Raw genomic sequence first — 24,301 nt, forward strand, 5'->3', positions numbered from 1 at the left:
CTTCAGCGCTGTCTGCGCTCTCTGCTTAGATCTCCGTGAAGACAGCGAGCAGGGAGCTATGGGCCTGCCCTTCTTAATTGAAATCGCATTTCATTCATCTGGGAAATGAGGCAGAGGCGGGGGCGGGGCGCTTTTCCACCGGCAGCCGATTCGACAGGAGGCTAGGCTTGAAGATAAGCAGCCCACGAACACACAGCACATCTTGGAAAAGAATTTAGGAACTAGAGCCATTTGCATAAAACTAAACTAAAAACCACATAACCAGCCACGTGGTTTTAACCACCACCACAAAAAGAAAAAGTCCTACTGTAATGCATTTTCTCAAAACCAGGGAATTAGTGGCTCAGGTCACCGGGGCATCTGAAGCTGGTCATTACTAATCAGTTGTTTACAGCAAAGAGATTTTTTTTCATCTCCCCCAGTGTTTTCTGGGCCTTCAAAAGCATTTCCTGGAATCCTGAGTGAAGTCGGTGTGTGTGCCGGAGACTGGTGATGCGCTGGGGTGGCTGGTTGCCTCAGTGACGAAGAAGCTCGGGTGGCGTGAAGGCGGAGCAGAGAGAAATGGAGGGCCCTCACTTGACACCCTCTGACCTCAGCCGGTGGAGCTGAATGCTGGAGAGCCAGGACTGAAATTGCAGTCACTTTAGATTATTTGGAGTGAGGAGAGGCAGGGAAAAAGGGTTTGTTGACTACAGGAAGCTGAATTCTTCCTCTGCTGAAAAGCTTATTAGTGGAAGGGGAAAAAGCAATTACTTGGCTTTTGCTAGTTCTCTCTGGCAAGGATCTGGGGCCGCAGTGGCCCCTTGGCCCTCCTCCTGGAGCCAGAGACTCTTAGCCGGGCGCCCACCCTGAGCCATTTTGGGACAGTGCTTCCGGGATCCCCCTTTTCCAGAAAGAGCATGGCGGGGGGACAGATAGAGAAGGAGAGGGAAGATGAATGAATGGGAGGAGAAAGAGGCAGGCTCGTCTGGTCTTTAACGTCATGTTTTCCTTTAGGTACCATGTTGCCACTGACCAGACGTTAACAGGGCACTATCTGCTTAGAAACATGGATACTTGTGTTCTTAGGGGCTGGTTTGTGGTTCCTTTTGGTTAGGGGGAGACCATTTTATCCATGCTGTGTCTTTTGTCTCATCATTTAAAGGACAACTGGAAGTCGCTTGAACCGCTGTGGTGCCACTGTTAGAATCCATCTTCCTCAGCATCACAGCTTTCGTTGAGGAAGGTTCCCAAGGAGCCCGCTGCCCACTCCTTCTCATGTCTGGCTGTGCAAGGGTCGTCATGGCCGCTTGTCCCCTGTGGCTGCTGCCCCCACGCCTCACCTGGAGACCCTAGTTTGGTCTGCTTCACTGAGTGGTCTTGGAGCCCTTCCCTTCTCCAGGTCCTGGTCTCCTACTTTGTAGAACTGAGGTGCTGCAGCTCCTCCAGATCCCTCCAAGGAAAGGCAGGTCCTTCTGATGACTGGGTTGCTGCAAACGCCATTATTTCTCTTTCTTGAACCTGTTTTTACCGTTTTCGTGCTTTTATGCCTTCTCTTGTTTGGACTCCCCACCTATCTTATATTTTACACATTTACATTTATATCCTTTTAGAATTTCTAAAACACAAATTTTTTTAATTTAACCACCTTAATGGTATCGAAATAAATTTTACACACCTTGATTTTTTAGTCCATTGACCCATTTGTCTTTCTTGCTTTTGTCTCCGTTCTTCCACTTATTTCTCTTTAAGGCCCGGTTTTCAGTCATTTCCCTTCTCCTAGAACAGCTCCTGTGCTTTCCAACCTGTCACCAAAGGTTTTTAGTAGTTGAGTCAGTTCATAGACTCTTTTCAGAATTTTTTTTTTTCCTGCTGTAATATGTATTTAAGATAGGCTCTCACCTAGGTTATTTTTTAAATTCATTCATTTTTACTTGGAGGATAACTGCTGTATAATATTGTGATGGTTTCTGCCATACATCAACATGAATCACCGCAGGTGTACATGTGTTGCTTCCCTCTTGAACCTCCCTCCCGCCTCCCTTCCCATCCCACCCCTCTGGTTGTCACAGAGCACCAGTTTGCGCTCCCTGAATCATACAGCAAATTCCCACCGGCTGTCTGTTTTGCATATGGTACACATGTATTTGTTTCCATAGTACTCCCTCCGTTCACCTGACCCCGTGTCCAAAAGTCTGTTCTCTATGTCTGCATCTCCATTCCTACCCTGCAAATAGGTTTATCAGTACGAACTTTAGAGATTCCATATATATGTGTGTTAATATATGATATTTGTTTTTCTGACATTACTGCACTCTGTACAATAGGCTCTAGGTTCATCCACCTCATTAGAACTGACACAAAATGTGTTCCTTTTAATGGCTGAGTACTGTTCCATTGTACATATGTACCACAGTTTCTTTATCTGTTTATCTGTTGATGGACATCTAGGTTGCTTCTGTGTCCTGGCTATCCTAGTGCCGCAGTGAGCACTGGTTACCTAGGTTATTTATTTTTTACGTTTCTCATTGGTTACTAAGTCCTCCTCTTTACTCTTCCTCCTCTCTGTGTTTAAAGATGTTGCTCCCTAAGTGAGGAATCATTTGATTTTTCTTCCTAATCATGGGACCATCTAATCTTTACTATTGCACTGCTTTTTGACTACTTTTCATTCACACCTTTGACTGGTTTTTACTACTTTATACTTACAGAATGAAGCAAAAATTGTTTTCTTGGTGAGGGTTCCTTTCCTTATTGGCTCTGCATAGGATCCATAATTCACTTAAAAAAATTATCCACTTCTGAAGGTTTGGGTAGGATTCTGACTTAAGCATTTCCCCTTCTGGTACTTTCTCCAGTTGCAGTGTACACACAGAAGAACTTAAACCTCCAGAATTGTTTCTTTAAAATGTGATTGTGGGCTGCAGACTTTATCACAACTGTCCCAGAAACTGTTTGTCACAGAATCGTGCTTTCTGCCCAGATCCTTGTTGACATTCTCATGTCATGGCAGCATTTTGATTCTCTTTGAATTCGTGTTTTAGTTGTTTACAAATGTCCCCACCATTAAAGAGAATGGTGTGAGTCTAGAATTTAAATTCTTTGTTTGCCTTAATGACCATAACTGTGTGTCTTTGTGCCTTGAGAAATATTGCCGTATAAACTTGGGGGTGTGTAGTGGGTGCCTTGCTTTTTAAAGGATACCAGCCTGTTCTTAGTCTAAGAAACATCCCACGGGAAGTAAAGCGGAATAGATGCTCACAGGGTCCTAAGGCTGAGACTAAAATACAATTAGTACCTCTGGCAGATTCCTGGATGGGTTGCTGTAGCTAAAATCACTGTGAGAAGGCAGGGGTGTGTGTGTGTGTGTGGTGAGGAGTGTTGTCAAACCCTAGAAAAGGACCATTTCATTGTATAGGATCCAGATTTTTAAAATACAGAGTCTTTGTATGCAGCCATTGGCATACCTTTGGAAGTTTCTCAAAAGGAGGAAGAAGATCCGAGGATTTTCTTTTTCCCTTTGGACACAAAAGAACTGTACAAGGTGCACGTCAAAAATGCATGATGATGTATTACTCCATGTATTACTCCTAGTGTGGCTGGCCAATACAGTGTTTACGAATTTTGCTTGTATGTTCATGAGTTAGATTTGTCTGCAATTTTTCCCCGTAATGCCTTTGTCAAGTTTCGTCATAAACGTTATGCTGGCATAATAAAATAGCAAGCTTTAAAAAAAAAAAATGACCACAATTTAGCAGTTCCATCTGCTTTTTCTCCCATTGATGCAGGAAAGCTCTTGAACATAAATCTCTGGGTTTTCCCTTCACCTCGACTTCCCGCTTCACTTTGTTTGCAGTTTCCTAGGAGATGTCGACTCAAACCCGTTGCTTCTGTCACCCAGTTGTCTCAGACTGAAGCGTGTTTGGGGGCTTGATAGTTTTGGGGGGCCGGCCCGGTTTTGGACTCTCCACATTGAGGCGCACCCCTCGATATCTCGAGTGTGACTGTAAGTGCTCACAACAGAGACAGGCTCTTCACCGCTTGCCCCAGGCCGTGAGCCTGCGGTAGGCACCCGGGGACCCCCAGCGTGAAAGGAGGGGTGAAGCTGTCGTGAGCCACCGCCGGCTTCACGTGTGTGTTTAGGGCTGCATTCTGGGACATGCCAGGCCATCACACATGCAGCGACCTTTGCGCGGCTTGGGTCTGGCCAAAAGAGGGCAGGGCAAGCCAGTGCTTTTCTGGACACAGCATTGTCTGAAGTTGGCCCGATGTCTGTTTCCCAGATTTGGTTTGGAAAGTGTAAGCCTTTGTTTGTGCTTTGTTTTTATGAATCAGCTGGTTTTCCCAGCTGTGCATATAAGTGGCTTATGATCATGCAAAATGAAGCTCATTGACAATCAGCCCCTCACACCGCCCTCCACAGACAAGCGGAGACTAATATTTCTGTGTGCACCCTGTGCTTCACAGGGCACAGCTCTTTCCTTAATAGGCTGGAGCCCCTTTGGACGGCATGGACATCAGAGTAAAGCCACAAAGGGGCTGGAAGCTCAAGTCCTTCATTTGTGTGTCATGTGACTCCAGCCCCTGGCGTCATGGTTTCATCTTTTGCAGTCGACTGCTATTTGTTTTGGTGGCCAGAAACAAAATGTTCACCTGTGTTGCTTTTGGTTTGCTTTTTCACATGTCCAGGCCCCCGGTATTCCCTCTTTGCCTTCAGCGTTGTCCAATTCTGTCTTCCCCGCGCTGTAACGCCTCAGGTCTGCATGGTCACCCCCCACCCGCTTCCTTCATTCCCGTATAGATTGCGTCCATCAGCAACGGCATTCCCGTCACGAGAGCCCTCCCACAAGGTTCACTTACACCCATTAGGTTCTAATCAGCATCATCTAATATCACTCTGGTACATCCTGTTCATTTCCCATACACCTTCATTTGTATATGGATACTTAAGTACATTTATAGGCCTGCCTTGATTTTTTTTTTAATCTATGTAATTCCAACATTCTTTTCATGTAAAAATAAATTAGGAAGCACATCATATATATGTATATACATATTTTTTTTTACATTAAACATAAGATCTCTCTCTGACAAGCCTAGTCAGTTTTGACTCAGGTGATACCAGCCTTCTTTAATGGAAACTGTTAATTTTTTTTTTATTTACATGCTTTCTATCACTCATGTGTGTTTATCTATCTTGTCTTCACCCTCCAACCATGGGAGCCTGGCAGTGTTTATTTCAAACAGGGTGTTATTGAAAGACAGATGCTTGAAGGGACTGCTCAGGCCTCACACCTGGAATGCTAAAAAGCTTTCAGGCAGATCAGTTGGGTTGAAAAACGTCCCTTTCCACGGGGGAGGGGGAAGCAGTACTCCACCTGAGAGCTTCCCTTCCTCAGCCTCGTGGTCATGACCCCCCCGCCCCACCCCCACTTCTGACTTACATCCACACCCTCAGAGGATGCTTTCAAATCCACAAAATGGTTTATTCCGAAGAATGAGCTTGGGGAGGGGGTGCTTTTTTCCTCCATCAAGACCCTCCTCCCCTTCTGCTCACCCTGGCTTTTCTCACCTTTGCCTATCAAAGATTCTGCCCATAAGAAGGGGCCGTTTACTCTCCACCCTCTTTCTCAGTAGTAGTCCACTGAGTTAGAATCATTATTCTTCTCCATGACTTTGTTTTTAATGGAAGGAGGGGAAAACCACCCTTCTTGGTTTCAAGGACCTTTCTATTTTCCTTGCCCCCTTCTTTCCAGAACATTCCAGTTTGGTGCGAGGTTAAACTGTGCAAAATACTGTTTGAAAGAAGGGAGAGAAAGAGAAAAAGCCTTGTCAAAATGCATTTGTTAGATCACGTTTTAAACGAAGTACAATTGAAGGTAGTTTTTGTCCATCGAAAGGAAAAACCCCTGCAAATGCGCTGAGCTCCCAGAGAGCGCGCCTCCTTTGTCGTCGCCCTGACATTGAAGTGTAATTTTTCATGGTTATTTGGACTGGAAAATGGTGGGGGGGAGGGAAGGGGAGAGATGGGCTTGCGATTATTTCCCATAAATGACAACACAATCACATCACGCTCCGCTACAAACATGCTCGGGGAGTTTGCCTTTTTTACATTTCATGTGTGGAAGTCGCAGCAGCAGCCAGGGCTCCGTAGAAACCCAAGGGGATTAATCCCCCTGAACCCGGTGTTCCTCAGACTTCCGGCATGGAGCTGGGTTTCTGGTTTAGCGCGGGTTCCCCAACCAAGTCAGGGCCGGGTTTGGTATTTTAAAACCCGGAATGCACATCTTTCAGTATTTAAAAAGAAAAAAAAAAAAAAAAACCTTCCTGGGAACAGCCACCAGGCGAGTCAGTGACACGTTCGTTCCGGCGTGCTTTGTCACCGCACGCGGCTTTCATCCTTTCTGCGTTTCCGCAGGGGGCAGCCCAGGTGCTTTGGCTGAGAACACAGATAAATGGAGCCGGTTGCAATCCCGGCTCTAGGCGTTTCCTCCCTTTTTCTCCTCTCGTGACCCCCACCCACCCCCTTAATTCCAGCGAGGTTTTGACAAACCGTTCAAATGACCGAATGGCCTGGCCCGGAAGTGGGAAGCTGGTAGGACCCTGGCGGGTGACGGTGCTGTGTGCGCAGCCCAGGGCGAGCGGTGTGCTCCAGATGGCCCAGGAGATGCCGCCTCGTATACATGCTTACGATGGACATGAAGTACGCTAGCGCGGGGCTCCCCCAGGCGAGCCTTCGGGGCCTCACCCTCTCCAGCAGGGGCTATGGCCCCTTCTTGTCCACACTCACATTGGAGGTGAAGCACGTGGGCGCAGGGCTCCCCCAGGCGAGTCTTTGGGGCCTCACCTTCTCCGGCAGGGGCTGTGCACGCAGGCTGCAGCTTCCCAGGCTCCCTCAGGCTGCCCAAGCCCCATTTTTCTTGTTTCTATAAACAGTGGCAAGATCTTCAAATATACAAAAGCATAAATGGTCTCTATTCTCCAATTAGTCATTTTAATAATACCCGGCATTGCCTTCAGTGTTGACTCTTGCAGCCTGGTGCCAAAGCCAGGGGTGGTGGGGCAGGGGCGGGAGAGAGGGGCCTGGCTGAGGGGGCCGCTTGCTTCCTCGCCACTAGTGTGCCTGAGTTTAGTGGATTTTCCTGCAGAGCCTCTCCCGGGCCCGTGTTGAGGTTGCTGGGCCTCCACCGCCTCGCAGGCTCGGTCCAGAGACTCTGGGCCCAGCGGCCCCCAGTATACTTGGTGAATGAACCCAGCAATGAAAAAAAATTCTTGTGGAAAAATGATCACTGAAAGGAAAAGAATATGTCAGTGGAGGGCTGGAGTGGGTCTGATCTTCTCCATGTCCTCTGTTCCTCTCCTCCTCACATCCTCTTATCTCTCAGAGGACCGGAACTTGTTTTTATAAACATCATCTTCCAGAGGGCAGTTGCATTTAAAACAGCTAGTTAGCACTTTGGTCACTTTTTTTTTTTTTTTTTTAAAAGCTCCTTGGGGTGGGAAGATACCTGTGGCTGACTGGCGACCCTTCACTCCAGCGGGTGGAGAAGGGTCTTCAGCAAGATGGCCTGGCCGGCAGAGAGCTTAGATGGCGGGGGAGAATGGGAAATGCTAAGGACAAGGGTGACCTCGAGGGGAAGACAACACCCCCCCACACCTGTCCCGTGCTGTGTGCTCCAGACTTGGGCAGGCTGGGGTGCAGGAAGTCTGAGTGCTTGGCATCTGCTCTGAGAACGTACTTTTCACCAAACACCTTCGTCTCTGTTAGCGCCCTGGATTCTCCTGTCTCTGGAAAAGAAATGGCAACATACCCTGAGAAGGTGGGAAAACATTCCAGGTCCCGGATGCATAAAGCAGCACGCCAGCCTTGGGGCCCCCGCCTGCTCTTCCTACTCTCATCCTTCACCCCTGTAAGGATTCCCACCTGGACTGTCACAGTTGCTCAGAGTGTTTCATTCACCAGCTTTGATTTAGACCGTGGACCCTTCATCTTGCAATTTGACTTCTTCCTCAAGTAATCTCTACCCTGTTAAGATGTAGGAAACAGAATGGCCAAAGTTTGCCAACAATTAAAAATAATATTCAGATGGATTACCCACAGAGGACCTCCAGGGAGGTGTGGAAGTTCCGTCTTTAGTGGGCAGAGTGAGAACGTGCGGTCACCTCCACCACAATGCTAGGTCTAAGGACTGGGGTGTTAGAAGAACAGTTTGCATTGTGGTAGGCAGAAAACAACCTGATTTAAGGGAAATTTCCTGGGGTGTGGTATTGTCACTCAGAAGACCTAATTGTTTGAACTACCTCTCAGGCAGTTTCCAACCATGTCATCAGGGCTAGAAAGACCCCATGGAGTAAAACCACAGCATCAACATTTGAAAAAGTGTGTTTGGGGATGTCGTGGAGTAGAATATTGCATCCTGAGTCTGGGAGTCACTGTGCATTTGAGGTGTAGCCCAGGGCACATGGAGTGTCACCTACTGTAGGACCTGAGGTTACTGTTCAATGGGATCACACTTGCCAAAGTGTCAAGAGGGAGACTGGCTCAGTTAGCCACCTGCCCCAGTGAGTGCGGCCACCTCTCCCTCCGCGGCCTAGAGAGGGTGACGAGCTGGGGGCAGCAGAAGCATCCATCCATCAGCATTGCAGGTCACATCCTGTTACAGGTTATTCTTGCAGCAGAATTATAATGCACTGGATATTATTCAAAATAAGTGGTCTAGACCTTAGCCATCATCTTTCATATTGTAGGATTTGATTTGACCTCTTGTCTGCAAAATAAAGCGTGCATACTTTTGTAGAATATGTCCAGCTGTCAGAGGTTTCCTGTGGAAGCACAAGGGGCCGAGAGGGTTGGGCAAGCTGGACTGTTTGGCCCTCATTCTCCAGTTGTTCCATTTGGTCCTACAAGAGGACAGGGGTCGGCCAAGGTGTCCTGTGGGGTGAGTCTGTAGTTACAGGTACAAGGGGACAAGACACGGTGATGGGATCCCCTAGCCACCCACCATGGAGGCTCCAGCACAAGTGGCCGCCACCCTCCGTGTCCATCCTGCTGGTCAGAGCGTGCCGGGCCTTTCCCGTCCGCTTCAGCGCTTGTCCTTGGTTAATTAGGTTGAAAATGGGGAAAGGAAAAGCTTGAACCCTATCTTCAAAGTAAGCAGATTGGTTATTTTGTTTTTCAAAGAAGAGGTCCAATATACAATTAAAACTTGTTTCTGGTAACCCTCATTCCAGGAAAGACGAGCTTTTAACAAAAGGCTTTTGACAGCTGCAGGCTATTTCATTTTTTTTAATGCCGAATGAAAAATCAATACATTTTTCTGGGTTATACATATTCAGAACAGGCCTGATATTTCCATTATAATGGAAAGTGGGTGTCTGCGCATCTCGCCTGTCAGAGCTGCACTGCCGCGTTTTCCAAGCCACTGCTAAATATTTCAAACCTGATTTGATTGTGGTTCATGACAGCTAATGTTTCTCAGCTCTTGAGCCTGCCGACAGGCAAACGCACTTTAGTTCACCCCCACCCTCAAACGTAGCTCCCCCCAAAGAAAAAGGGAAGAATGATTTCATTCTTCAGTGTATCTGTATTCTTTAAGTAATGTGATCGCCTGAGTTCTGGGAACAGCACCCTGGTTCTTAGGAGAATTTCCAAATTCCTATCATCAAGGCCCCATGGCAGGGCTTTGTCAGGTTTGGAGGAAGGTTTGACTTAGTCTTCCCTGATAGCTCAGTTGGTAAAGAATCCATTTGCAATGCAGGAGACCCCGGTTTGATTCCTGGGTTGGGAAGATCCACTGGAGAAGGGATAGGCTACCCACTCCAGTATTCTTGGACTTCCCTTGTGGCTCAGCTGGTAAAGAATCCACCTGCCTGGGTTAGATCCCTGGGTTGGGAAGATCCCCTGGAGAAGGGAAAGACTATCCACTCGAGTATTCTGGCCTGGAGAATGCCATGGACTGTATTGTCCATAGGGTTGCAAAGAGTCAGACACGACTGAGTGACTTTCACTTTGACTGAGCCCACATTATCCTGTTAAAGAATCAGGAACAGTTAGGACTAGTCTCAGGTGTTGATGGACTCCCCTTCCTTCAAGCCTGTGATTTGTAAAGTACTCCCCTTGGCCCTAGTTATTTGGTGAACGGTGTCCTTTTTCAGCAAAGGGTGTATCTTGGTGACACACCCAGCGCATGGTGGCAGGTGCTGACTTCGTGCTGATGCCGCCTCTGTTTTTGCTTCAGCCTCATGCTCCTTCCACAAACCAGTTTCCAAGTGGTTCATAAAATCGTTGCGAATTCACATGGGGTTGCTAGTCGGCACACGCACCTCCTTCAGAAGCAGATGTTACCACAAATCGGGAAATCGTACAGTCATGTTTACCAACATGATGAGTGTAAGGTGTGTTGAGAGAACAGTGTGCATTTGTGGCAAGAAAGCCACCTTAATTGAAGGGACATTTTCTGGAGCTGTGGTATCATCACCTCCCCCCACCTCCCAAATCTATGCTGCCCTGGGAACCCTTCCCTTTTAGAATGTATCATCTGCTGAAATGGGGCTTCCCTGATGGCTCAGTGGTAAAGAATCTGCCTGTAAGGCAGGCGACCAGGGTTCAATCCCTGTGTTGGAAAGATCTCTTGGAGAAGGAAATGGCAACTCACTTCAGTGTTCTTGCCTGAAAAATCCCATGGACAGAGGAGCCTGGCAGGCTGCAGTCCATGGGGTCGCAAAGAGTCGGACACGACTGAGCGAGCAAACAACCACATTTGCTGAAACCCTCATACCTGAGGGCTCAGACCTTAACCAGCAGACATGAGTGAGTGCTGTCTGGGAGAAGCAGTTGTACAAAGAGGTAGTGATGGAAATAGGTTTTTGAAAGGCCTTCAGCCAGTGTTCTACGTGGAAACTGAAGACGGAAGGGACACCAGAGGACCTCACCATTATTGGAGATTTGCTTCTGTTTCCCTGAACCCTTCAACATGAAAATACACCCAAACAGGAGGGGTGCTCTGGTCTTAGGGCTGCTGTGGACTGTATCCATGAGGGTGGGCGTCTGCAAGGGGTTTGGAGGCACGACCTCTGGAGTCTTGTGAGCAGTAGACCATCTCATCTGTCTGAAACGCGTGGGGCCTGCTGCTCTGGCTGGAACAGGCCAGGCATGGGGTGCAGAGATGACCTCCTCACCCAGGCGCTGGCTGTGCCCCTGAGAAAGCATTCCTGGTGTGTTCCGGTTAGGTTCTGAAATAGCGTTCAACTCTTTGGGGAGAAGATGGTTTTGATTTGTCTTTTTTTTTTTTGAGCCTTAAAAATGGCACAGTGGCTGTTGTGTTTCTTGGGGAAGAAAAGTAACTTTGTCTTCTGAGGGAAAGACAGAATTTCCCAGATAAAACCGGATCGTCGTCCATCAGGTCTTCACTTCCCACCATCTGTCAGTAGCTGACATTATGGGGGGGGGGGGGAAACAACTTCTGTAATGACCCCGGCCAGTTGCCACTGACTTAACTGTGGGGGAGAAATGCGTTCCGTGAACACGTCCCCTCTGCTCTGTGCTCTGTGAGCATGTGGGTATCAAATACACATTCCTAAAGGGAGCGTGGGCTACCCGGCCAGCCCCAGGGACTCAGAGCTGGACGCCATCCTGCCCCTGGCCCCACGCGCTCCCAGTGCACAGAGCCCCAGGCCCTGCCCGTGGGTGCTCAAGGCCCGGTCTTAGTGACAATGTTGGGGACTTTTGGGACCAACAAAACAGACCCTGTCTGCACAGCACTGTGGGGCCGAGCTATCCAGATGAATTCATAGTTTACATCTCTGTTTTTTAATCATATCTCTACCTTTATTGGTATTCAGAGCTCACAGTTTTCTGGTTACTGTCAGCCTGGGCTTTCATCCATTTTAAAGAGCTATTTTTCCTCTTGCTGTTGATGATGATGGTATAAAGACAGATGGTGTAACTGCTTATGAATGTCCTATTTTATTTCCCCAGGACCAGACAGTTCACTTGAAGACATATATTATTTCCACATGCTCAGGTTAGGCGGCCCAGACAGTGTCTGCCTCCTGCAGCTAGCTGCCCTTCCAGGGCTCGCCTTGCAGAGGGCGACACCTGTAGGTCACATGCGGAACTACAGGGAAGCGCCTACCGGGCTGAATGGGACCTGGTTTTCTAGCTGGGGGTGAGGACACTGATGTGCCCATAAAGTAAGCTGGCTTGTCCCAGAGTTTCTTAATCATTTCTTCTTCCACAAAGTATGCAACAGATTTGGGGTGTTTAATATATCAGAAATTATAATATTAAATCTAAAAACTCAGAAGAGGAAAGTGAAAGTGAAGTCACTCAGTCGTGTCTGACTCTTTGCGACCCCATGGACTGCCAGGCTCCTCTGTCTGTGGGATTTTCCAGGCACGAATACTGGAGTGGGTTGCCATTTCCTTCTCCAGGGGATCTTCCTGACCCAGGGATTGAACCCAAGTCTCCTGCATTGCAGGCAGGTTCTTTACCATCTGAGCCACTAGGGAATCCCTTTCAAGAGAAGAGGACTTGATTTTTAAATCTTTAAGAAGAAAAAGAGATGCAAAAGAAATTCCTGAGCCAACCTTGGTCATTCACCCTCTCACTGGAGCTTGGTCACCGTCACTTTCCCACCCTTGGCAGGGCAGGGAGGGAAGAAAGCAGAGGACCAGGCGGGCTCATAGACCCAGGGTCTGGGACAGCCACAAAGCACCATGTGGGTTCCTTGCTTGTTGAGTGAATGACGTGCTCATTCTTCAGTCTGTCTCTGGATGGATTTGTCTGAAAAGGTTCAAAGAGCTGGGGTCAGTGCCAGAGTGACCGTGAGTTCTTAACTCTCTGCTTGGATGGCTCAGCCCACATAGTACACCGAGAGAGGTGCTGGCCTTGGAGCCGGCCTCTCAGTGGCTAAATTCCTTCCCACCTCTGCAGAGCAGCACCTCCCGACACTGCTCATCACATCAGGGTGTCCCCTGTGTGTAGGTGTCAGACTCGCTCCACCTGGGGTGGTGTGTGTGCCCCAGAGAGGAGGGGCCATCTCTGCATAATCGCATTTGATGAACGTATGGGCACTTGTAGGGATTTTGTATCACAGGATGTATTTGGGCAAATGAGTATATTTTAAGAGACCTAGCTACTTTGGGTAGACCCAACTTAATTCTGATCCATTGAATGCTGGTATCACCTTTCAGAGATGGATTTTATAATTATAGTGCTAAACAATTTAATCAAAAGCCAAAAGTATGCATTGACTATTTGGCCTGAATTAAGATGGCATAACCTATAGCATGCTGTGTAACTTGTTTATTATTGCTCAGCTAACACTTTGTATTTTTTTCCTCCACTAAAGGCTGTAGCGTGTTAATATGGTGCTGTATGTCTGACTGACTTCAAACCATGGTTGCATGCTTTTTCTTTGTTTGAACTAGGGGTGGGCGTGGGAAGACTTGATGTTAACTTGACTGTGCAGTGAGACAGAAAGGCGACATAGAAATTATTTGCGGAAGCCTCTTAGTAGAAGAGGAAAACAAGCAGTATCTCCTCTCATGCGTGTTCCCCGTGACTGACTCTTACATGCCCTCTCGGCGGTAATGAAGAAATGTTCCCCGACCTCTAGTTCCATCTTCCAGCTCTTGGTCTTTCATTGTCTTGTTGGGAAGAGTTGGGAAAATCTGGCTCTAAACAGATACTTTCTTCCTCAAGTGTTTCATAAATCCTCTGAGGTCGGTTTACTTTGAACTCTTTTTACTCCCTTTTATGAGATGAAATTCAGACACTATTTTCTGGAGGGTCGTTAGTGTCACTCCTTGAAATGTTGAAAAGTGGAGTTGGGGCTAGAGAGACCCAGCGTGGTGTCAGAATAACCCCAGGTCCGTGGGCCAACAGCCTTAGTCCCATGGATCTCGTCTGGCAATGGCTTTGGGTGACAGACGTGGGCTTCAGTGTCTCCACACCCAGGAAGCTGTGCTCTTCAAAGTCTAACGATTTCATCATCAACCTGCTTTGGTTTGCTCGCCTTATTCATTCGTTTAGCCTGTTCTTATTGAATGTTTTAAATAATGGTCCATAGGTCCAGGAGAACAAGTGAGCGATGCCCCACTTCCTTTCCCTCAACATCCAGACTGTTTTACCCTCTTCGTCCCACTGCGGCAAGCGAGTGGCATTTTACTTTGTGATTAACCTCATGTTGGAAACGACCATTCTTTTTCCTTCACTAAAGTAGTGTGTGTTGAGCTGGAGAGACTTTCCTTGGTTTGTTTTAAGCCAGTGGCGGGTAGAGAATGGAATGACTTCAAACGGGGAGTGTATGATTTGGATAAGGAATTGTTTCCCTTTCTCTACAGATCTAGCTTCTCACCACTGATGCCTGGCAAACCCATAGATGTTTGTTTCCTGGACCTCTTCACACTGATGAAATCATATCACTGATATTCTGTGACTCTTCAGAATATGAATGACTGTAAAAAAAAAAAAAAACACCCACCACAATCTGGCAGGTGCTCAGGCACCGTGAAGCCTTATGCGAGGTCTAGTTCAATGCCAGTTCTCAGTGTGGTCAGAGCTAGGCAAGAAGCAAGCCTGTGGCACTTCTTGCATCTGCAAGTGTTAAAGACTTGCATGTGATTTCAGAACTCAGTTGGAGTTATTTCCTCAACAGGATTGGCTTTTCAATAAGAAAAGCTCAAACGAGGTATTTGGAATCCATCTCAGAATACCGAGTGTCTACACGTCTAGACCAAGCTGCAGTCTCCTGCCAGTGGGCAGGAAGGAAAGTTCCCACCACCGCCCCAGCCCGTGCATCCCTAGTGTGGCCGGCCTCTCGGGGCTCACCGTGTGGCTGGGGGACAGTCGTTGGCTGCCTGCGTTTCGTGGCGGGTACTTCTTTGGAGTAGCAGCCAAGAGTCCTCCATCTTCTGTCTACTTTTAGTCCTTGACGTTTTCATTTTCTTCTCTTGCAGAAGAAGCCATTGAAGATGTTGAAGGGCCCAGTGAAGCGGCTGCTGATCCCGAGGAGCTTGCTAAAGACCAGGAGAGTGGAGGCGAGAAGGACCAGAGCAAGTGGACAGGTAGCGTGTGTGGCTGCCCTCCAGCCCCCATGTTCCTCTCCTGGAGGAGGGCGGCAAACAGGCCAGGGGGCAGGCGCAGCCTTGGTCCGCTCGGAACAGCTCGGCTGGTTCTCTGCGGGTGGCAGAAGGATTGTATTTTTGCTCTGTTGCAGTGGTCACCTTCCTTCTCCTATTACTTTATATTAAGAATTTTAGAAGTTGCTTGAAATGGCCAGAGCCAGCTTATTGATCGAGCAGGCATCCAGGTGGCTGGCGCTGTCCTGGGGGCTGCTGTGTTTTGGGGTCACGTTTCCTTCGCGCCTCCTCCCTGTCGTTTTTGCCCTTGGTGTGATTCTTCCTCCATGGAAGGTCCGGGGCCCTGCCCCACTGCTCATGAACCCAGTGGAGGGACTTGCCACGTGGAACTTGATCAGGGTCACCCCCAAGTCTCTAAGAAGTCAGCAGTGTGGAGGGTGGGCTTCATCCTGCATTTGGGGTCCCAGGCAGCCTCTTTGTATCCCTGGTATCCTGCCTTGGCCCAAAGGGGAGGCAGATGAAGCGGTGAGGCAGGGGGACGTCTAAGCAAAAGCGGAGGAAATGGAAGAAGTTAGGAAAGGAAGTGCTGTTTTTGGAAAAGGTGGTGTTGAGAGAAGTGGGGAGTGGCCTTCTCAGGATGATAGGGTTTCTGTATCGAGGGAGAGACTTGATGAGACTTAGAGGAAAATCTTGGTTCTTTTTTGAGGGGGAGCAGATGGCTTCTGAGAAGACTTATCAGGCCAGAGACGTCTCCCCCCAGAAACACCACTGTAATTAGAGGATGTGATGTGACAAGCCACAGAAATCATTGTATTTGGTCAACCTGGTTCTTATTGCCTTCCATTATTAATATTGTAATACTTCGATTTTTTTTCTTTTGAGAAAATATTTGCCTTCTGGAGTCCGTATTGGTTGGGCCTTTGTTACTTTTCCAGGCATGACTGTTCTTAAATCACGTTCAGTGTTGGCCTTTACTATTTAAACAAGATACAGAATCTTGGAGGGAGGCCAGGGGAGAGCAATGAAAATGACTGAAAGCTGAGCAATACTGCCTGAGAAGAGGCTGAAGGAATCGGGGCTGTTCAGCCTAGAAAAGAGAAATTTGAGTGTGACAGCATCTAGGTATCGAGAGGGATGTGTCACTGTCCTGTTTCCTGGGCGGGTTTTCCCTTCCATGCTGCACATCATCCCCCTTTGCACTGGGCGCTGTGGTGTCCAGAGGCCTGTGCTCGAGCTAAAGCCGGCCAGGGCGAGCCCCCTAGGATGGTCTGGAAGGTAGGACCAGGGACTAGGGCATGGGCATCCACACTCGGAGGCCCTGAGCATGCGGGGAGGGTTGTCCTGTGTGCCTCCCAGGGATCAGGATCGCAGACTCTGCTGTAATGTTCAGATGAGGTCTACACAGACTTGGCCGACACACATCTGCCCGGAGGAAGTGAGCTGGGTTAGGGGGATTTTGCCGACACAGTCTGAAGTCTGAGTTGCAGTCCAGGCCGGTCCGTCCTTTGTTTTCACGATTTGGGTGCCTGGTCTCTAATCCCGCCCCCGGGATATTCTGGCTCAGTGACCTTGCTCCAGGCACCGTTCTGCACTTCAGTTTTCTCCTGTGAGATGGGCATTAAGAAAACCCCCTATTTCCATAGCATTGCTCTGAGGGTTACTTGAATCTGGGAAGCTTGGAACAGTGCCTGGCATACAGTAACTCAGTATCAGGAGGGGTTTTTTTGGTTTCATTTGTAGTTTAGTTAAATAAGATGAGGAAACCTAGCGGCATTTTCTCTTGGATCCTCCCATTTGAATGTAGAACTGTTGCCAGGCAGTTGTTTTGAGAACCTGGGGGAAGTGACATAGGATTCAGTGGGCTTGTGCTTATGGCAGGCGGTGTGTGCTTCCTGCATTCTGTGAGCAAAGGACCCTGAGAGAACAACAGAACCATTTGCAAAGCTCCTACTGTGTGCCAGGAAGGCACTTGGTATGTGCTCCTCTGATCCTTAGACCAGGTTAGGGTAACCTTTGTTGAGGGCAGTTCCATTAAATCTCATTCAGAGTGATTGGTGGCAGGAGGAGACAGAGGATGAGATGGTTGGATGGCATCAGCAACTCAATGGACCTGCGTTTGCACAAACTCCAGGAGATGGTGAAGGACGGGGAAGCCTGGCATGCTGCGGTTCGTGGGGTCGCAAAGAATCAGACACGACCTAGCAACTGAACAGCAACAAACAGCATAGTGTTTGTAATTCAGTAGGAATATGTCTTCACAGCACTGGTGGACAGTGCCGGGCGGTCACGAGACTATATGAAGACTTGAAATGAGCACTGAAAAGTGCCACTGTCTGTAATAAGACTCTGCTTTCTCATTCAGTCATTCAAGCAACAGGCCATACTTAATCTTTATCTCTAAGGCAGAGAGAGAATGAATAAGTCAGAGACACATGTTGCCAGTTGCACCGAAGTAAAGAAAGAAGGGAAAATTCTTCCGTGACTCCTGCAAACGATTCTTTCTTGACCTGAAGCATAATACTGTCTCTGTTGTTTGCGTGTGTAATGACAGGCTTTTTAAGGTGCTTTGGGCCAATTTGATCTTGGAATCAATACAGGTGCCAGCAGCCTCTCCTGAGCTTTCTTTGGGATCCTTAGTATTTTATAAAAAATGTCTGTCTGTTCCATTTACTCCCTAAATTGAGCTGTTCCTCTCTGATTAAATGGGATGGGGAGTGCTTCCTCCCAGCAAATAAACAAGTAGCGATTTCACAATTTGTCCTGTAGATTAGTGGCTGCTCAGGATGCAGATGAGTCATATTTGAAATGGGCCTGGATAATTGGCATTTTCTCAGCTATTGATTATGTAATTCAAGGGTTTGCGCAGGAACGGATAATCTTTACTAAAATTTGTTATTTACTTTGGAATGGGACTCCTGATTTCCTGTTTGATGTCTGTTGAGCTTCTTTCCTTGAGGAATCAGGTCTTTTACCTTGAGCAGCAACAAGACAAGCAGGAGAGTGACTTGAATCACGGGCGCGTCAATCCCACAGTCAGTGGTTTGGTCCCTGCCATGTGCCGGGCGCTGAGCAGAGTCCCACTGACCCCAGTTTCCTTGAGATTATGAGCCTTGCCTTCAGGGAGCTAACACTCCACAGGAATGCCCAGTCACCAGTGTCACTCTAGATCAGTGCTGTCGCGTGGAACTTCCTGTGTGGATGAAGATGCTCTGCGTCTGCTGTACAATACAGCAGCCACTGGCCACCTATGGCTGTTGAGTACTTGACACGTAGCTAGTACCACAGAGGAGCTAGCTCAGCTTTACATTTTATTTCATTTCAACAGCCTGTGGCTAGCAGCTAGCATATCAGCCTACAGATACTCAGGAGGAGCAAAACTAACCCTGAAAGACTGTGTCCCAGTTCTCCCTGTACTTTCCAGTTGCTCCTCAGGCTGTGTTAAGCTGTAACTGTGAGGCAGGCACTGGTCTCCAGCGTCATGCCCAGCCAGTGAATGGCTCACAGGTAGCCATCTCCACCATCCTCGGGTTGGCCCCCCGAGGCAGGGGGCCGTGCTCAGGCCAGAGGCAGGTGCACCTTCATCTGTTGATACTAATTTGCCATTGTTTTCTGTGTGTCCTGCCTTGTGAGGAAGAGTTAGGCAGCACTGCCTTCTAGACATTATTTCATTTGATTCTCACCCCCTGCTCTGTGAAATACAATAGATACTGGAAGGACCCACTTCCTTGTGCCCCTTTCCACCATTTTCCAGATAAGTAAGTGGAGTCCCAGGGAGCTCTAGCAAGTTGCCAGATGGTTTGGGTTTGCATACGGGCTCTTCCATATATTCTAATATAGGGTGCTAAGTCTGCTATACTCCTCTCCAAGAGCGCTTTTTCAGTCTAACCATTTGATCCGGTTTTCACCCCCATTCTGAGTGTAGAGAGTAACACTCACTCTTCTAAAGGGGTGCAACGGAAAATAGTAACATGACCGCCACCTGTACGTTCAGCTTGAGTGGGGCTGTCAGCCATGAATGTGCCTTGTAGTAAGACGGCGTGATGCTCAGTCTGAGAGCAGTCTGGTGAAATGGAAAGACCTCTATACGTTTGGAGTCAGGAAGCCCAACGGTTAGTGAATGACTTTGGCCTTTGGGAGGCTTGGATGCCTCCCCTTGAAAACACAGACAAGTGACACCCAGCAGCTGCAGCCTGGGTTCCACGATGGGCATGGCGGCGCACGGACAAGCCCTTGGCAGGTGCCCGAGAGTCACAGCTACTCAGGGCAAGTGTGAAGCGCCTCTGGGCCCCTGGAGCACGCAGGAAGGGTCTTTGAAGCAGAGCCTAATGCACAGCCATTTCCACCATCCAACTCTGTGGTTTTCTCTTTTAAAATGTGAAAGTGATCGCGTGTTCTCTTTCAGCAGTGTGGATTTGAAAGTGCGTGCTGTAGACTGAAGAGCCCCCAGTGTCAGCAACTGAACAATAATTAATGCAGTGATTATCCAATCCATCATTAATTGCTATAAATTAAGTGATATACAATTAATGTGATGCTTTATCACCAATAATTAGGAGAAAAAATTGAACTCTTGGCAAAGAATCATGGCAAGATGGTTATTTAAACCTTGTAGCCGCCATGGTTTCCAGGCTTAGAGCACTAGGCTGGGTCTAGTTAAGCTAATTTGAGACAGGATGACTCGGGGTATTAGTGCTTTAAACAAACAAACAAACAAAAGATAGGGCCACAATCCAACTTAAAATGACAACATGGTAACACTTCAGAAATCCCTTACTGAAGTTAATGTTTGCATTTTTGTAACATTTGGAGTTAGAATTGTAGTTAGAGCTTTGCTCTTCAAGGGGAATGGCTTGAAGGGATTTTATTTTATTAATTTTTTTCAATCCATGATGCTCACCTAACACACAGCAATTAGTGCAGCGGAGCATCCCTGATTCGAATCTATGGAAGATTGCTATTAAAGGGGGGTATTAATGGGCTGGCAAGGTCTGGACGACTGTTGGGGAAAAGTGTGTTTATGGAATATGGTGCTGGCAGGCATGATTTCAATCGGATTTGACATGTTTAACATAAATGTATAGTGTACGGCTCTTGCTGTGTATGAATAATTCCTGCAGACCCACTGGCTTTCTAATTATTGAAGTTGAAAAAAAGCAGGTCAGGCACATCCTGGTGGAAATCTATTACCAGCCCTCCCCCTCTTCTCGCTGTTGTTTACAGCTTTGTATAAATAGGAATGCCATTGTATGGGGAACTGAGTGCTTGAAATGTAATCTGTGGCAGAGAAAGGAAAGAGGCTGAAACAATACTTAAAAAAAAAATTGAGTTCTTAAAGACAAAAGGAGGTATGTGCTGAGAGGAATCGCTCTGTGCTACCAGGAGGCAGAAGCCCAGGGCTCACTGCCTTGGTTCTGCCAGTGTTCAGCTATGTGACCTCTCGTCTCTGGACCTCCGTTTCACAGTCTGTAAAGCAGCCGGTTTGGACTCAGTGGGTTCTTGCGTTTCTGGGACTTCTTAAAACTGTGAATGGAGGAGGGACAGTTGTACAGTGGTGTAGAATCTTGGAGAATCTTCACTTCTAAGGTCAGAATGCTCGTAACTTGCGAGGATGTTCCTGGTTTCCCGCTAGTGGAGAAAGCATGGATCAGGAGTGGATTGAGAGTTCAGCCCCTTAGTCTTTTTCTGTGGTAGGTCTTTCTTGGGGTCGCAAAGAGTTGGACAAGACTCTGTGACTGAATGACAAAAACAGAACACTGTCGCTCTCACCTGGCCCCTGTTACTGGGCATATCACACAAACTGTCAGAGCCGGTGATGACGATATCCCTGGGGGAATCTTTGGAGACTCTCGAGTTATCTCTGAGTGGATCCTGTGTCCCAGACCTGTTGTGGGCTGGAAACCAGGCCCTTCACTGCCTCTATGAAAATCATTTTGGTCTAATTCTGTGTCCTTTCGGAATCTGGTTCCATCTCTCCACCTGACCCTAAAATAAATTTGTCTTTGCAGTAGGGTATGTGAAAGGGAATGCTGGGAGCCTGGCTTGCATGGCCCCATTGTGGTTCCCATCCTTGCTGATGGAATCCATTTTTGGTTTTACATTTCCACACGCAGATGGGAATTGTGTGACTAAGTCAGCTTTTCCCTTCCTCCACCCTCTTTTTTTTTTTTTTCCCCCAGGCCACATTCAGTATAACTTGAAGGCTTAAGTCACTGCAGGCGGATTTCTGTCTCACAGTTGAAAACAAACCATTCGAACTATTTTTATGTTGAGAAGCAAAAATAGATACAGGGTATGGCGTATATCTGGACTTGCCTGAATTCCAGTAATTCAAAGGTCTCAGCTTTGAGAACTTATATAAAGTCTTAAGAGAGATAGACACCACATCGATTGAGCAAGTACTCTGTGCAGATGTGGGATATGCAAAAAAAAAATAGTTGGAACTCACTTTCTAGAAAGGACATCATATGCAAGCATATAACTATGCTAATGGTGTGATGAGAATTATCAAGGTATAGCTAGAAGGCAGTGAACCTGGACGTGAAGGAGTAGATTGTTTCCATGGCTGTAGAAAATAACTTATAGGTTTGCCTATTATTTCTGGAACTTGGCCATGTTAATCTTCCTGTTGTTTCAGTGTTAGGTTTTGTCCTGATGGGGGAAGCACCTCAGTTATTAGAATCATGACCAAGGTCTAAAAAAAAAAAGAAAACAAAGCACACTGTGGTGCCTTTCTCAGGGGATGTCAGAGCACTTCCGTTAGGTCCTCACATTCTTCCCCGGGTGCAACAGGATCTTACCTATCAGGCTAGAGAACCAAAACTCGTCAGTGGGGAAGTCCTGGCTGTCAGATTTGTGATCAAACGGTGATTTGCCTTCTGGGTCGGGGTATATTCCCTGGAGTATAAAGCTGAAGAACCACACGACATAGGAACATTCTCTTAACTGTATGAAGATTGGAGGAGACTTGAAGGTCCTGGTTCTCTAGTTGTCAAGCAGAATTGTCAGCTCTTTATGGTTAGGGGCACATGGCATTCATTCATATTTTTGTGTTTTGTTTTTTAAAGACATTTCTTAGTGCAGCTTTAGGTTTACAGCAAAACTGAGAGGGACAGAGATTTCTGATATGCCCTCTGCCCCATCCCCAGTCATAGCTTCCCCCATTATCAACATCACTCACCAGGATGGCACTTTTTTTTTAACCAATGGAGAACCTACACTGATCTATCCTAATAATCCAAAATTCACAGTTTACCTTATGATTTACTCTTGACATACATTCTGTGGGTTTGGACATATGGCTATCACTATAATATCATACAGGGTGTTTTTATTGCCCTAAAAATCTTCTGTGCTCTACCTGTTCACTTGTCCCCAACCCCACATACGCATTTTTGTAATCTCCTAGCAAGCGCTTAATACTGTCTGAATATTTCATTAACAATCAGCTGGTGAAACAGCATAACCATAAACATTTTCAAGTGCAAGTTATTTGGTTTTATGCCTTTTAGATATTAAGCCCACAGAGTGAGTAGGATTCTCCTGTGTTGATTTACAGAAAAGATGGATGTAGGATGCCTGTGCTTGTCCTTAAAGCCAGGCCTCTCTCCTCACCCTGTGGTTCCATGGCTGCACGTGCACCTGTATTATTTCCGAGAGATGCTTCTAAAGATGAAACCCATAGTAACAAATGTTTGTACTCTCACCATGTGCTTGGCTCTGGTGGGCTTCATGTGCCTCCTCTCTCCTCCTGGCCTCCCAGAAGCCCTGTGAGTGGACACTGTCCTCCCACCATCAGACGTGAAGCTGGAAGTCCACTGTAGTCAGTTGAAATGCCCCAGTTCACACAGCAGGACTCCAGGCAGGTCGTAGCAGCCCTGCAGACCGTGAGCTCTGTTCCTTAGCAAGGGGGCTGGTGCCTTTGTGTAAAGAAAACTTGCCCAGGGAAGACAAGAGTTCTCAAGGAGTCCCCCGAGGTGCCCTCGAGCCGTCTGCCCACCCCTTCACACACCCTGTCCCTTCTGGGCCCTTGGAGGCTGTGTGCAAACTGAGCTGGGGGCCACATGGAGAGTGAGAAACAGTGTTCGGTGTGGGCTCCCCCGCCCTTGCTGTACAAATTCCAGAGGGGCGACATCTCCAGTCTGCTCAGTATTTGAAACCCACAGGGGAAAGTGGACTGCTATTCCCATTTTTCAGGCCTTCCAGGGATCTGAGTCAATGTCTTTCTCCTCCAGTGCAGACTGTCAAACTCCTGCCAAACCTGGACGAACCAAGAGCAATCCTTGGTGGGTCCCAGGCAGGTTGATTTGTCGAGGGGGTGGCAGAGAACTGAAGTGCGGGACTCTTGGTGTCTGTCACTATGCTGGACGCAGATTGTGTGTGTTGCACGAGTGCCATCTCTTAAAATTTAGTGAAGTATCTTACGAAGATAAAGATAGGTTTGAAATGGAGAAAGAACCTGGAAGAGTATCCTTCTAGCCTGGTCTCTGGGAGCCTGTGCTGCGTTGGGGCTCAGAGGCCCTAACTAACCTCACTAAGGTTGGATCTGATACGGGTGGGATGAACTTCTGTTAATTAACTGTGGTCTGGTCCCAGCATGACCCACATCACCTCCTGTTCTGACCTACATCTCACACCTCTGGACTTTTTGCTGTCAATTCAAGTGTCTCTAAGGTTCTTCCTGTTCTAGTTTTTTTCCAAGTCCATGGTTGTCACAATCTGCAGTGAAGCCAGAGGGCAGAGTGATGATGCAGAGCCCAGGGTACCCCCAACTGGGCACTGTGACCACAGCTGCAGGGGGCATCTGTGCACAGCCCAACGGGCTCTGCTGGGAGAAGACGGGCAGAGCTGACCAGAGCCCAGAGGCAGTCAGACGGATTTGATACCTCTAAGTGAGGAATTGGGTCTTGGCCTCTTTGGTCCCTGCCTGCTGGCCCAAGCCAGGCTCCAGGTGGCAGCCCCAGGCTCAGAAGTTATTATTAAGTACCCCGACAGCTGCTGTTGGTCTAAATGAAGTGGCGGCTGGTGGCTCTGTTTTGACTGGTGGTTCATTCAGAAACTTGACACAGAGGGTACAAGGTATCTTGAAACCGAATTGTGGGATGGCCTTTTGGGAGCACAAATCAGTGTAGTTAAGCAGCCTTAAGCATATTTCAACATGGAATTAGTACAACAGATTGATGCCTCTGATGTGGGACTTAGCACAGTTTTTTCCCCGAAGATGGAGACAAGCCACAGCAGC

The 24,301-nt window shown here is 47.7% G+C and overlaps 1 protein-coding gene and 1 long non-coding RNA gene across 13 annotated transcripts in view; both read left to right on the plus strand.

The window, feature by feature from the left end:
• Window positions 1-24,301, plus strand: part of ZFHX3 (zinc finger homeobox 3) — a 290,141-nt gene that overhangs the window by 226,084 nt on the left and 39,756 nt on the right. For all 12 annotated transcript variants that reach the window (XR_008704554.1, XM_055554168.1, XM_055554163.1 and 9 more), the window contains one exon: window positions 14,941-15,048. Coding sequence is in view for 11 of the 12 variants with exons in the window: in XM_055554168.1 (XP_055410143.1) it covers window positions 14,941-15,048 (108 nt within the window). In the remaining variant the exon portion in view is untranslated. The remainder of the gene's footprint in view (window positions 1-14,940; window positions 15,049-24,301) is intronic.
• On the plus strand, window positions 125-1,659 carry LOC129632491 (uncharacterized). The gene is made up of 2 exons (XR_008704555.1): window positions 125-470; window positions 1,145-1,659. It is a non-coding gene; the product is annotated as an uncharacterized LOC129632491 (long non-coding RNA).

Source organism: Bubalus kerabau, chromosome 17, assembly GCF_029407905.1.
Source record: "Bubalus kerabau isolate K-KA32 ecotype Philippines breed swamp buffalo chromosome 17, PCC_UOA_SB_1v2, whole genome shotgun sequence".
In the NCBI taxonomy this organism is placed as follows: domain Eukaryota; kingdom Metazoa; phylum Chordata; class Mammalia; order Artiodactyla; family Bovidae; genus Bubalus; species Bubalus kerabau.